Below are 15,242 nucleotides of genomic sequence, written 5' to 3'. Positions count from 1 at the left end.
ACATAGGTAATTAGAGTGCTTCCTTTCCAGTGTAGATGTCTTTATTTCTTTTTCTTACCTACCTGTCTGACTAGGCTCTCCAGTACAGTGTTAAGAGCAGGACGTTGTGTCTTGTTCCTGATCTTAGGGGGAAAGCATCCAGTCAGTCTTTTATCAGGAAGCATGATGTTGCCAGCAGGTTTTCATAGATGGCCTTTATCAGGTTGAGGAAGTGCTCTTTACTACTAGTTTGTTCAGTGTTTGTATCATGTGGTTTGAGAACGTTTTAATTCAGCATGTCTCAGGCACTTATTACAACATCATATTTGGAAATCGGACTGAATATCAGACTAGGGGACCCTTGGATCACAGTCTTCAACTTACAAAAACTGCTGCCAAAGATGAGGCAGAATATCCCTTCACTACCAAGTTGACCTTTCTGACCCTCCCTCAGTCCTCAATGCCTTTTTTTTTTGCCATACACCTAAATAATTTTTTAATTGAAGTGTAACATACATACAAGTGAAGTGTGTAAAGTGCACTTAGGGTTATCTCCACCCCAGCAGGTGCCTCATGCCCCTTTCCAGTCATTCCCCCCCCCTTGCAGTGCTAACTATTTTGATTTCTATCGCCAGTGGTCAACTTTGCCTGTTCTTGACCTTCAAATAAATAGAATCCTGAAGTATGTATGCTTTGTTTTCTCACTCACGTTTCTTAAAATAATATCCATTAGATTTAGCCATGATGTATATGTATCAGCTCATCCTTTTTATTGCTGTGTCGTGTTCCATTGTGTGGATGTATAGCAGTGTGTCTGCTCTGTTGGTGAACATTTGGGTTGTTTCCAGTTTGGGGCTATTCGGAATAAAACCGTGCACATTCTTGTACATGCCTTTTGGTGAGCATGCATGTTGATTTCTGTTGTGTATACAACTAGAATGTGGGGTTACTGCGATAGGGGGCAGCTCTCCGTTCGCCTTTGCTTAACTCCGCCAGTAGTTTTCCAAAGTGGCTGCATCACTTTCCACTTCCACCAGTAGTGTATGAGAATTCCACTTGCTCCACATTTTTAACAATGAGTGATAATGTCCCGTAAATTTTAGTTATTCTGGTAAGTTCATACCACACGTCTCTTAAGAATCCTGACTGTTGTGTTTCGCAGCTTTCAAACATGAAAAGAAGCAAAGGTAGAATGGATTACTTACAGAAAAGAACATTTTAACGTTTTGTGGGAATTATCTTCAAGTGCACAGTATTCTTCCCTGCCATCTTGCAGGAAAATACTGACTAAAACTTTTGTGAGTCATGGGGCGCCTGGGTGGCTCAGTTGGTTAAGCGACTGCCTTTGGCTCAGGTCATGATCCCAGGGTCCTGGGATCGAGCCCCACGTCAGGCTCCCCGCTTGGCGGGAAGCCTGCTTCTCCCTCTCCCACTTCCCCTGCTAGTGTTCCCTCTCTCACTGTCTCTCTGTGTGTGTGTCAAATAAATAAATAAATAAAATCTTAAAAAAAAATTTTTTTTTTGCGAATCAAATCGCTTGTATGTAAAACAACTACACGAGTCTAGGAAGTGGCTGATGTAGCCCAGCAGCATCTGTGAGAAAGACCTGTGGGTAACAGTTTGATAGTAAGCTTGATCTGTATCAAGGGAATGACGAGGCCACCTTCTACATTTCCTCCCCACCCCCTCCTTCCACAAGACCTTATTTTGCACTAAGCACGAGAGTATCTACAGCTTGAGAGGTGGGGGTCCCACTCTCCTTAGCACCGATGAGATCACCTCTGGAACACCGGTCGTAGGGCCAGACTTGAAGAATAATAAGGCGACACCTTTCAACAATGACCTTTTAGTGGAGTGACTTAAAAACAAGTCCTGGAGGAAACATTGAAGGAAAAAGGAGGAAAGATTTACAAGGTTTAATATAATTACATTTCTAATGGGCTGTTCCGTAGAAGAGGGATTAATTCTAAGCAGTCCATGGATGGGACCCACGTGAATGAAGTCTTAGTTTGATATAATAAAGCATTTCTCATCACGTTGTCCACAGAAAGAGCAACCTTGTGAGGTAATGAGTTCTCTGTCTCTGGAGATGTTCAAGCCTCAGTTGGCCAACCAGTGGGTGGAGCTACTGTATAGAGGAGATTCAAACATCACATGAGTATTTGAACTAGATGAGGTAACCATTAAAGTGCTATGTCAAATCAAGGAGTAGATTGATGGTTCCATGAACTTGTAAAAACTTGGGGTATATTTAATCACGGTTTAATATAATAAGGCTAAGTTAAATGTAGGGAGCATGAGTGATGATAATTAGCATCTTTGTGACATTTGCTGTTCTAGGTTTTGCTCTTTGGTTAAAGAGATGATAAGCAACTCAGTGGGCAGTACAGTGGAGCTCGAGGGGGACACCGATGGGGACACCTTAGAGGTGAGTCATAGAAGACCTGCAACGTGGAAAAAATTACTTGTATAATTTGTGTCTTTGATGCTTCAAGAAAATGTCCCATTTTTGTGTGTGAAAATCCTTTGTATTTAACAATACTCTTGACCACAGGAAACAAACTGAGGGTTGCTAGAGGGGAGATGGGGGGCATGGGGTAACTGGGGGATGGGCATCGAGGAGGGCACAGGATGGAATGAGCCCTGTTCTACGCAAATGACGAATCCCTGAACTCTCCCTATGAAACTCATGATACACTATATGTTAATCAAGTGAATTTAAATGTAAAAAATACTCTTTCATGGCTGCAGCGCAGGGCACAGGAGGAGGGGCAGCCGGCGGTGGGCTGACACCCTCCGCCCTTGGCTCGCTGTCCGCGGCGTGGGCCGGCCGGCCGAGCGGCGAGCTGACCGAGCTCAAGCTGCTGTGCCGGGGCCGCGTGGGCGAGAGGAAGCTGGAGCGCGTGCCGGGCGGCCTGGCCTTTGCTCCGTGCTGCTCGAGCGGAAGGCGCTGGGCCCGGCGCGCCCGGGCTGCCGCTGCGGCGGGGCCCCGCCAGAGGGGCGAGACCTGCGCGCCGCGTTTGCCAGCACGGGTGATGATGTGGGGTACGCCTGGAGAAGACCGGCCCCGTGCCCGAGAAGTGTGTGACGCCACGATCGAGGCCACCACGGGGCACTATTGCCACAACCCCGCGGAGTGGCTGAGGGAGGCGCTGAGAGACTGGAAGGGCCCCGAGAGGGAGGCCGCGGCCGCGTCCCGCCTGGCGAGGGCGCTCCGGACCTGGCAGCCGAGCCCGGTGGCCCACCGCCTCCGGGAGGATCAGCAGGCCCTGGGGCCTCCAGAACGAGCAGTAGGGGTGGCCGCAGCACCAGTGCTGCGTCCCAGACGTCCTGGGACTCGGAAGGGCCCGCCTTGGGGGCTCCTGGTGACTCAGCTGCTCTCCTCCAGGGGCCCGAGGGCATCCGCACAGCCCGAACTTGGGTTCTCCCACCAGGGTTGACCAAGCGTCTTCCCCGTGCCTGTGCTGTGAAGACCTAGCGGTGAGCCAAGACAGGGGCCCCCAGTGCTCAAGGCGTGGCTGGCTTCTCAGAGCTGGCAGTCATCGAGCGCTTACTCTGCACCCGGTGGGGCTTTGGGCGCCATTCACATGCTCTCATTTATTCCTCCTGATCACCCTTGAGAGTGGGAGTCTGTGGTCCCATGAAATGTATCCGTGCAAGAGGAAGTTTGGGATGCATGTCCAGCACGGAGAAGGAACGTCCAGATCAGCGGTTATCAGTGGTGGTGTTCTACAGGTGGGGAAACCCGGCCGAGGTCAACAGCTGGAGGAAGTCCGTAGCAGTGGGAGAGCTGGGCGGAGAACCAAGGCTGTCAGGCTCCAGGGCCCACACTGTGACCACTGGATCATTCTGTTACTCCCACAGTTGGCCAGAGGCTTTGAGGCCATCGGTGTAGACCTGTACACCAGGGCAGGTGGCGTGGGGAAACCTGGTGGGCTCACGGCCCTTGAGTGTGTTAAGAAGGGACAGTGAGGTTTGCGAGGACAGCCTGCAGTCACACCGTTAAGTGCTCAGGGGTGACTGATACATGGTCAGTGCTCTACAAGTGTTAGTTCTTAGAAATATTATGATTTCTGTGATGCCACAGTTTGTTACTATTTTGTATCAAAATCACCATTCTCATAACAGATTTAGTAAGGGAGCTGGATCCTGTAATTTTAAAAAGTGGTCTTCCTGCTTCTAAGGTAATCCTATTAAAGCTTATGCCTTTACAGTGGAAAGCTCCATAATACAAAGAATTTCCCATTCCTGTTGAGGAATAATTCATTTCTCGTATTCTCGAAAGTCCCATCGTGGTCAGTTTCAGTATCTCTTGCAGCTTCCCTTAGGCTGAACTGTGAACAGCGTAGCTGGACTTCATAACAGCTCCAGGAACCACTAACAAGGGGAGCGTTTGCCCTCAGCAAACTGGTCTGGTAGAGGCTACCTTCCACCAGCTTCGGGCTCACCTGCCGCTGAGAGGCGGCAGAGAGCCGAGTGGCCATCCCTTGTTCTGGCCTTCCAGCTGTGACCTTGGGAAAGCCACACGTGATGTCATATCATGCCACCTGGAGCTTAGGTTGCTGAGCTCTTGCCCATGCTGTCCTGCTAAGCTGCGGACCAGCCTCTGAGCCCCTGCACGCCTTCAGCAAGTACTTGATGATGCCGGGCACTGTGCTGGGAGCTGGGGCAGTAGCAGACAATGAGAGAGAAGTGGCCCTGCTCTGTGGACCCCACACACCTGGCCAGGAACACAGGTGTTAAGCAGCTCAAAACCTCAGGGTGCTGCTGAGGTGCTGAGCCAGTCGCAAGCCCGTACCGGTGCGGCCTGGCCTGTGCCGTGCGCTGTGCATTTCCTCCCCCCCCTGCCAGTGCACCTGCCTCTTAAGGCCTTGGGTCAGAGCTAGTTCTGTGGATAACGGACACGTCAGCACTTCCAATAAATGGCAGTGGCTTGGCTAACAGCTTTAGGAAGTAGGTTTTCTGAAAAATGTGTCCCTGTTTCTTGAACAGAGGCAGATTTCAAAGGTGCTTCCGTTCCCTCATGCTTTATGACCTAAATTCCTGAAATGTGTAAATGCCAAACATCCTGACAGCCACCCTATATCCCCCTGCATGCTCTCACACCTGAAAGGAGCCCCCAGCCCTCCATCACACCACGTGATCTGATAGAGGCTTCAATGGCCTGTGATTTCTGCACCTGAAATTTTCCATGACCGGCGAGCGGACAGGGCTTGGTCCCCACCACTGCAGCTGGCTTGCTCCTGGGACCTGTCTCAGTCCCACATGCTGTGGAGGGCACTGGGTTTCCCCCAGCACTCCTGTCCCGACACTTCCAAGGAGAGCAGCTCCTGTCCAGTCAGTGAGGGAGAAGGAGCACGGGCTCTGGAGCAGCCTCGCGTGACCTCATCTCAACGCCCGGATCAGAATTGAGACTCAGAAAAGATGATGGGTGAGAAGAGTCTCCATGCTGCACCGCTGGGCTGTGCATGCTGCCGGCTTCCCGGGGCCTAGAGGTGGCGTGGCCCCGGCGGCTGGGCACCACCAGGGCAGAGCCGTAGAGCCTGGTGACATGGGGTGAACTTGCACAAGAAGCTGCCCCAGGAGATGGTGGCTCAGAGCCAGGTGGAAGCACCCATTTGTTGAGTTCACACATCAGCAGTCGGGAGGCTTCTGCCGTGACCAGCACCGTGCCAGGCATTGAGGCATGACAACAGGACAAGTAACGTGCCCTCGGAAAGCACACGATTTCCCCTACTTGGTGAAACAGGAAAAGTGTAGTAAAAGTAAATATACATGTATGGCAAAAGCACAAATACTTAATATGGTCACTGAAAACAAAGATACACCATAAAAAAATAAAGCATAAAGATAAAATACTCTCTTATGAGTCACTCTCCGTGACTTTCAGAGATGAAGTTGAATAGGTCTCTATAGAAGAATCTCATTACTTCAGTATCTTCTCAGCCAGAATATTTAAGAAAAATTTGGCGACTGAAGTAAAATTTTCTTTTGTGTACAACATATAGAAGTTTTTTCTCAGCTGATTAAGAATGTGAGCCTACAAGAGACCTAGGTGGCCAGCTCGTGGTACCCATTCGTCTGTGGATGGACACTTGGGCTGGTTCCATAGCTTGGCTGTTGTAAATAATGCAGTAAACATAGGGGTGCATGTATCTCTTTGAATTGGTGTTTTCATTTTCTTTGGGTAAATACCCAGCATTGGAATTGCTGGATAGTAAGGTAGTTCTATTTTTAACTTATTGAGGACCCTCCATACTGGTTTCCAGAGTGGCTGGACCAGTGGTGCATTCCCACCAACAATGCACAATGGTTCCTTTTTCTCCACATCCTCGCCAACACTGATTTTTTACCTTTTAGATCATAGCCAGTCAGACAGGTGTGAGAATCCCAAGCTCTTTCGGACAGTGCAGCTCTAGTCCAGTTATTACACCATTACACCTGTGTGTCTTTGCACAGCTGTTCAGATTTGCCACTAATTCTGGTCCTCCCATTGATGACAATTTAATGAGATTTTTACTATCAAGTTAGCTTGAAATTCACTCTCTAAGGTTTCTTTCAGAAAGTATCAAAAAGATTCATTTTAATAATTGACTCAGGTACTTGAATTCTTAGTTCAGAATCAGAGTTTGTTGTGGAAATGAACTGAATGATGCAATTTGAAGGTAACAGATGAGGGGGCCAAGAAAGGTGTGAGATAGAAGCCTTTATGGAGCAGGTTGATGTCTGGTTCAGTCAGACATGACGGGGACCTGTTAGTGATCTTCACTGTCATGAGCATCCTTGGAAGTACGTTGGAAGGGACCACATGTTCTGTGCACTTCTATAAGTAGGCACAGTAGAGCCTAGAAAACAACAGGAGCAAGAATTGCTCAGCCTAGAGTTATATTTGTTTTTATCCTCGAGAAGAACCAACTAGAATGCAGCTGTACAGCAACTTTTGATAATGAGATTGCAGCAACAGAATAGCAATGGCGATTATAGGTGGAATGTGTGCAATGTGTTTGACGCTACATCTGTCCATCTAAAAGGGGGGGAAGCCCTGCCATGTGCTTTGTATTAAGAACATTTTATTGACCTTCGGTTCTCCCGTGGGCTATAGAAGGAGGTTGGTTTCCTGAGAAGCTAATGAAGGATCATGCAGGAAGGCAGCTCTTTGGGGTACTGGACATGGCTTAGAAGCCTTTGTAAATTGCAGCATTAAAGTGGGACAAAATCTCCAAAAGCTGAGGCCACTAAGTTCCATATGAGCTGTATTTTTAAATTTTTTGGATTCCATTTCCTAAAATCATGTTGTGAATGTATGAGTAACTGAGAATTCTACCCTTTGAAAGTAATTACTTAGTGAAAATTACATAAGCTGAGGAATGTGACCTTCCTGGTACTCAAATAATGTTATTTATAAATAAAAAATGGCAGGACAACGTTTAGGCTCTTACGGGGCTCCCCCACAAGTTGTGTGCTTTTTGATCCTGTTGCCTTGCCTTCTTCAGTACGAGTATGACCACGATGCAAACGGCGATAGGGTCGTGCTGGGGACAGGCACATATGGGATCGTGTATGCCGGAAGAGACCTGAGCAACCAAGTGCGAATAGCCATCAAGGAAATCCCGGAGAGAGACAGCAGGCAAGTCAGGGCGGGCCTTCCTTGTTCTCAGGTGCCGCCTCCACACCCACACCCCGTGCCCACCACTGACGGCGCAGGGGACTTAGGAATGAAGGCATCATGTCGTCCAAAACTGTAACATTCTCTTGTTAGAATGGTGATTCGCTTTTGTTCTTTGCGTGTTATAAATAGATGGAGAAAACGGAACAATTTTACTTGGAGGCATGTGGATTGCCAAGAGTCCTATTTTAAAAGAAAACTGTGGTTTTATTTCCACTCATCAACTAGGTCTAAAGTTGTACATTTTTACATAGATAGATGGCAAATTTTTTTAAATGTGACTCAGTGCTTTAATTCATAATGTAACAATTTTAAAGGGCTATGATTTATTCAGATGTATCATTACAGAAAATTAAATGCGGTGAAAAGAAAATTAGCTTTTTGCAGTACAGACTTTTTTTTTTATACCCTGCCCTTTAACCTCACCCTCATACATTTGGAGCTATTTTTTTTTAAACCACCACTGTTACTAACTTAATATTTTTTAGAGTCTAATAAATATTCCTTTTTAAAATTCTCACTGCCCCCCCAATTCTAAACAAGAATGTTGCAATGTTGACTGCCAGGTATTTTTGTAGAGAAGCTACATACAGAGTAATGGCCACCACATAAGAAAGAATAGCTCTGTCCTCCACAGACATGTTCAGACGACATCTGCATGTTGCCCTCAGTGCTGACACTGATGGACACATGCAAACAGCCCTCCATCCTGGTGGTCAGTGAATTGTTAGGGATGGGTTACAAGTGCTTTCTAGCAGCTGTAAGACCCTTCATCATTCATCCGTTCATTTAATCACTCATTTATCTGTCTTTTCATTTATGGTATTTGAGCTAGAAGGCCAGTCCTGAAATGAACTCGTCTAGCTTCTTCTAAGGCTGGGAAAGATTAAATGACTTCTTCAAGGACGTGAGGAAACAAGACTGGGATCCAGTCTCTTGAGTTCCTTGTCCGGTATTCTGTCTCTTATGCTCATGCTGACTAAGGTGGTGCAGTTGTATTTTGGGGGGAGATTGCTGGCATGTACCACCTCCTTTAACTGGTTGCAATAGTTAAGCTTTTTGTTGCCCATAGATTTTCGGGGAATTTTAGAGCCAGAGGGGACCTTAGAAACTGTTTTTGTCCCATTCCCTAAATGTATAGCTGAACTTACGATGTTGGGCACCTTCTCTTTGCCAGATTCTGGACTGGCCCTGGGGACTGACAGGTGCCTAGGATGCTGTCCTGATGTCAGGGTGTTCCTGGTTTGGTAGGGAATGCAGATACCTTGCCTGGGGATCAAAGTGATGAGTGTCACCACGGGGGGTGGAGGGGGGTCAGTGCACAGAATGTTTGTGGAAGACAGGAGAGGAATCACTTACTTTTCCTGAGTGAGTTGTGGTAAGTTTGAAGAAATAAATCCTCTTTGAGCTGGTCTTTGTGGGATGAGTAGCAGTTCATCTGGCAGAAAAGGAGAGACCAGAGCATTCCATGCAGAGGAAAGAACAGAGCTGTTAAAGCACAGAGTGTATTCAGAGAACAACAAATTATCTGTTGTGACTCGAATGTAGGATGGGGGTGGGGGCGCTCCTAAGATGAGGCAAAATTTTCAGTAGATGTAGTCTGACTTGAATTTGAAGTTCCTCCTGTGCCATGTTAAGCAATATGGTCTTTGTATGGACTTGATGATCTGATGAGGTGTGTGTTTCAGGAAGAGGAAATATGGCAACCAGAGGAGAATAGACTAAAGAAACCCGACGCTGGGCTAGGAGGTCCATTAGGTAGCCGTTGTTATAGTGTAGACTGAGTCTGTGGAATGAGACTAGAAGGCAGCTGAAGACAGAACCTTCTGCAACACGACTCTTCGTGAGAGGCAGAGGAAGAGGGCCTGCTCAGAGAGGCAAAGCATAGTTGGAGAGTTGAGACCCTAACGAGAGCAGTCGTTCGTTGAGTACCTCCCATACACAAGGCACGCCGGTGGGTGCCTGAGACACTTGACACGCTTCGGCCTTTGGCAGCCCTGCGTGGCTGGTAGAGCTGTCCCCTCTTTTACATAAGGGAAGCTGCCTACTCTTATGGGAGCCAGGAGCAAGACCATTTCCAGAGGGAAGGACGGCCAGCAGCAGGGCGGGTACTGGCACAGTGCCATGCGGACCCCAAGCCCCGAGGATCTGGCAGGTGATGCTGGCTTTGCTTTTCTTACTAGGTACTCTCAGCCTCTGCACGAGGAGATAGCCCTGCACAAGTACCTCAAGCATCGCAATATTGTTCAGTACCTGGGCTCTGTTTCGGAGGATGGCTACATTAAGATATTTATGGAGCAGGTGCCTGGGGGTGAGTAGTCACTAGTATTCTGGTCTCACACGCTGAAAACCACTGATGAAAATATAATGTGAACATCATCATCCATCTTGCCATTTAAAAAGTGACAGACCTTTTAGATATGGGAGAACATTTGTTTCTCAGAGGGGTTGGATACAAACTTTCCAGTGTCACATAGTCTGTTTCTGGTTTAATTCAGTCATCAAATATTCATTGAGGATCTACTGAGTGCCAGCCGCTGGGCTAAGCACTGAGACAGATGAATAAAGCATAGTCTCCAGCCTTGAAGCCTTCATGGTCTAGGAGTTTAAAGATAATTTGGAGACGAGGGGACAGAGGTTTTAAAAATGACACTGCAGAATAGCATGTTTACTGTGAAATCAAACGCCAGTGCCTTACCCACAGAATCCCCCAAATGCAGGCAGTATTGGGGGGGAGGAAGAGTTCCTCTGATCTGCAGCCAGAGTGTCTAGCTTGAGTTGGTCCCTCCATCTGCAAGCTGTGGGACCTCAGGCAAATTCTTTACCTCTGTGCCCCCTCAGTTTTCTGATTGAATAAATGAATTGTAAAATTGGAGTACTAATAATTACTCTAATGATTGACGTTGTAATAATTATTGGGTCGGTAAGGACCCTAGGTCAGTGGGTTGTTGGATGGATCAAATGAGATAGTGTATGTAAAGCTTTTAAAATGGTGCCTGGCAGAGAGCAAGAGCTTAGTAAATGTTCATTTAAAACAATAATAAAATTAATAATGAAAATTATGATCTGAGTGCAAACACAAAAACTTCAGTTAGAAATCTGTGTGCAGGGGCATCTGGGTGGCGCAGTCGGTTAAGCATCCAACTGTGTTTCTGCTCGGGTCATGAGACCGAGCCCTGCGTTGGGCTCCATACTCAGCACGGAGTCTGCTTGAGGTTCTCTCTCCCTCTCCATCTGCCCCTCCAGCTCATGCTTGCTCGCTCGCTCGCTCTCTCTAAGATAAATTAATCTTTTTTAAAAAAAGAAGAAATCTGTATTCATTCATTGCTTTAACCAACAGCTATTAAGAGCCTACTTTCCTATCAAGAACCTAACTGTGTATATTGAGAGCTGGGTAGTGGGCTGGATTTTGAAGGTTACATTAAGGATAAATACAATTTCTTCTCTCAGGTTGCTCCTAGTCTAGCAGAAAATAGGTCAGTTGCTGTTCACGTTAATTGATTTTCCAAGGGTAAGGTTTAAGGATGACAGCAGAATTGGAGAAATGTGCACATCCCCTTTTACAGATGGAGAAAAACTGAGGCATAGCAGGGTTCCTTCAGCACTGGGTAAGGTGTCAGGCTGAGGCTGGCTGGTGCCCAAGGGCCTGCACAGTGACCCCTGAAACACATGGTCAGAATACAGTGAAGGTTGGTTTTCTTTGGGCCCAAAGGTTCAATATCTAATATAATAAGGGCAGGGACGTTAAGACAGTCCTGCCCCTGTGACCCAACGCAGGGGGCTTCTCCCACTGAGGATGAACAGACCCAAACTCCTCTGAACCTAGCCCCTGTCTCCCTAAATGGCCCCTCATTCTGGTCCTGTCCACCTCTGAGTTCAGGGCCAGGTCTAAAACGTGGCTTTGACCCAAGCCAAATGGCCAAGATGTTTGTGCAGCATCTGCAGCAGGGGGCCGGCCCTCCCCAGGCCAGAGCGCATTGTTGTGCGCTCTCCTCCTGACCTTGTGCGGCATGACAGAGTCTGTAAAACCAAAAGGAGCCCTGCTGAATTTCAGAGGTCCCAAGGGACTCCGGTTCACCCTCCCTCTGCAGTGCCTTCTCTGGCCGCACGGCAGGCACGTCTGGGAGCTGGCAGCAGAGGGAGGAAAGACTGCAGTTAGCCCCAGTGCAGTGGTGTTGGCGTGATGGCAGATGTGCGGTGAGATATCACCTCGCTTTGTTTCCCTGGCTCTTACGACTGAATCTTCATCGCCCTGATGAGTTTTCTGCTGTGTCCCTTTCCAGGAAGCCTTTCTGCTCTTTTGCAATCAAAGTGGGGGCCAATGAAGGAGCCCACCATCAAGTTCTACACCAGGCAGATCCTGGAAGGCCTGAAGTATCTCCATGAAAACCAGATTGTGCACAGAGACATAAAGGTACTTGCTTGTGTCCACCAACGCGGCTTCGTTTGTGCCTCTGAGACCCTGCCAGCTGCTGGCTGGCCGGGTCTGCAGACTGCCCAGTTCAGAGAAGGGAAGGAACTGCGCATGGCCGCCCCCAGAGTGCTGAGGCTAGTCTTGCTAGAGACTTGAGACCATTTCTTAAGGTCCAAAGCATTTGATGTTCTTCCTTTTCTACAGGGTGATAACGTTCTGGTGAATACCTACAGCGGAGTGGTGAAGATCTCTGATTTTGGAACCTCCAAACGGCTTGCAGGAGTGAATCCGTGCACCGAGACTTTTGCTGGTAAGCGGGACGGGGCTGGGCACGGGCAGCCGTGCCGGAGTTATGGTTCCTGAGAGCCTCAGCGTGGTGTGGCCAGTCGGTAACGAAAGCCGACCATGTATGGTCCCCAAGTTCAGATGATTGGAACCTTACGTATAATGGTGCACTGAGCCAGAGACTTGTGGCCACGATCGTGCCTTACGGTCGTTGTCATCTTCAAAGGTTGGGTGGGTGTGGCTCTCTCCTTGAGGTTTTCTGAGGGTTTCTAACCATTCGGCAAAACAGCATCTCTTTTAAGTTGTGAGTAATTGTGAATCACAGTAGTCCTCAGACAACTCATGAGGGCATTTTACTGGTCTGTCCTAAAAATAGCCTGTTCCTGAGTGAGTTCTGGTACCTCGTGTACTTTGATACGGTTATGTTTCCAAGGGAAGCTGATGGTTCTGGAGAATATGGTCTTGTAGGTGGGGTCGAGAGGTTGGATTTTCTCTTCCACGACTCAGTGATGGACTCATGGAAACCTTGAGAGGGACTGGATTCAGAGTGCTACGAAATGACCAGCTAGCTTTCCATTTACCAGACCAGGGAGTCGAATGAGGTTCGAAAAGCTACCTGTGGCTTTTTGAAATTCCTGCTTAAAAAGAATCGATCCCTGGAAAGAAGTACTGATTTTGGAAAAGTAAAAGTTTGTGGTCCCCTAAGATATAATAAAAGGATCACAAAGATCCTGCTTGAAGGAATTAAGAAACAGTGCTTAGAATATGATAGCTCTGAAGTAATCTATATAAAAGAAGCATGACTGTTCTCTGTCCCTGGAGCACCGAGCTGTGCAGTGGACAGATTTGGCCTTGGCTTTAGTGCATAATGTCTCAGCTTTGAAAAACTTCTCTTCAACAAGAGGGTTGTTGTATGTCGACCGCTGGACGCCCACGGTGGAGACACATTCTCTATCTAAAGGGAACTTTTATTTCTGAGGACTGACATCTCAGTTGTAACACCAGAGGAGGTACGTGCACCTCGAAATGGAAAATATCACACCAAAGACTCCACCAGAATCTCACAAAAAGTGTACTGAATTTTCATTGATTGTTTCTGATATAAATATACATGTATCAACATGTGTATGTCAGTATGTATGTATGTATGACTGGCACGTTTTTTTTTTATTACCCTAATTGCAAATGACTTATATCCTCCTCTTTGGAAGCCACCAATTAGCTTGGCAGTGTGTAGCAAGAGGGTCTCTGATATGACAAGGAGTTAGTTCAAAACATAAAACCCCTGACAATTTACCTCGTAATTAGCATCCCCAAGGAGAAGAAAACATTCACAAAATGCATGTATAATCCATTATCGCCTATCACATTTTCCCAAGTAATTGGCTTGAGGAGGCATGCATTTTGCATTGCAAAATAATGCAGGGGTGTTTGGGGGATAATAAAGAAGGGGTCTCACTTTGGGTAGGAAATTCCCCTGCATATCATTACTCTTTGCAACACAGAGAGGTTCTGTAAAGAAGTCTCAGCTGGTTCCTGCAGAGCCCTGCTTGGATGCTTGAGGACATGGCTGGGCTTTTCCATGCAAATGTCCAGAGGCTGTCGGAGCCTGGAAGGGGAGCCAGAGGCTAAGGCAACTTCTGGCCCTGAAGCCTCCCCTCCTGTGTTCCTCTGAAGGGCTTTCACTGTAGGTATAAGCCAGCTAGAACGGAGGAAGGGCCAGTATGGCTAGGGTCAGCCCCCTCTGCTTCTGGTTTGTTTGTTTTTTTAACAGCTTTATTGGGGTATAAAGTGCACCTGCTTGAAGTGCACGATCCAGTGGTTTCTCAAAAACTTTCCGAGTGTGCAGCCTTTGCCATGGTCCAGTTTTTGAACATTTCTCTCACTCCAAAAAGGTTCCTGTGCCACCTTGCAGTCCCCGTCCCCACCCCAGCCCCAGGTGACCACTGATGTGCTCTCTGTCGAGAGTTGCCTGCTGTGGAGATTTCACACAAATGGAAGAGTAGGTAGTCCTATGTGGCCAGCTGCTGTCACTTTGCATAATCTCTTCCAGGTCCATCCATGCTATGCCGTGTATCAGTACTTCATTCCTCTTCTGGCTGAATGGTATTCCATGGGATGGATAGAGCATATTTTGTTTACCCATCTACCATTTAGTGGTCATTTAGATTATTTCCACTTTTTGACTATTGTGAACAATTCTGCTCTGAACAGTCAAGGACAAACCTTCGTGTAGACCTAAGTTTTCATCCCTCTCGGGTAGATGCCTAGGGCTGGATCTTGGGACAGGAACTCTGTCCCGGTCTATGGCTGTGGACATCTTTGGTTCAAAATCTGGCTCATCCACTTGCTTGCTAGCTGTGTGACTTTGGCCGTGTTACTTCATGTCTCTGTGCCATACATAGTTTCTTCATAAATGGAGATGCTCCTAGTACCATCTCCGAGGGCTTTTATGAGGATTAAATAAGTTAATATTGGTGAAGTGCTTTGACCAGTACCTGACTCACAGCAAGTGCAACGGAAGTATTTGTCAATAAAATAAATACTAATTTGCACTTAGAAGTCCCAGATTATTAGGGCTGGCAGGAGCCTTTGAGAGAATCAAGTTTCTGTGGGTAACTAATATGTTGAACCTGTCAGACTCAGAGGCTGTAATCATAAAAGTCATCTCAGATTTTTTTTAAAAGATTTTATTTGACAGAGAGACCAGAAGCAGGGGGAGCAACAGGCAGAGGGAGAAGGAGAAGCAGGCTCCCCGCCGAGCAGGGAGCCCGATGCGGGGCTCGATCCCAGGACCCTGGGGTCATGACCTGAGCTGAAGGCAGACGCTTAACCGACTGAGCCACCCAGGTGCCCCAAAAGTCATCTCCTCTTTGTCTCCCACTGCCCTCTACGTCC

The 15,242-nt window shown here is 47.5% G+C and overlaps 1 protein-coding gene across 1 annotated transcript in view; it reads left to right on the top strand.

Annotated features, from left to right (window-relative positions):
- MAP3K15 (mitogen-activated protein kinase kinase kinase 15) overlaps nt 1–15,242 on the top strand; it is a 121,197-nt gene that overhangs the window by 89,138 nt on the left and 16,817 nt on the right. The window contains exons 14-18 of the mRNA XM_035000495.1: nt 2,320–2,407; nt 7,473–7,606; nt 9,829–9,956; nt 11,929–12,059; nt 12,264–12,369. Coding sequence (XP_034856386.1) covers nt 2,320–2,407; nt 7,473–7,606; nt 9,829–9,956; nt 11,929–12,059; nt 12,264–12,369 — 587 coding nt within the window. The remainder of the gene's footprint in view (nt 1–2,319; nt 2,408–7,472; nt 7,607–9,828; nt 9,957–11,928; nt 12,060–12,263; nt 12,370–15,242) is intronic.

This window comes from Mirounga leonina, unplaced genomic scaffold (assembly GCF_011800145.1).
Source record: "Mirounga leonina isolate KUSES-001 unplaced genomic scaffold, KU_Mleo_1.0 Mir_101595, whole genome shotgun sequence".
Classification (NCBI taxonomy): Eukaryota; Metazoa; Chordata; class Mammalia; order Carnivora; family Phocidae; genus Mirounga; species Mirounga leonina.
The sequence above is the reverse complement of the archived record's forward strand: the minus strand, read 5'-3'. Positions and strand labels throughout refer to the sequence as shown.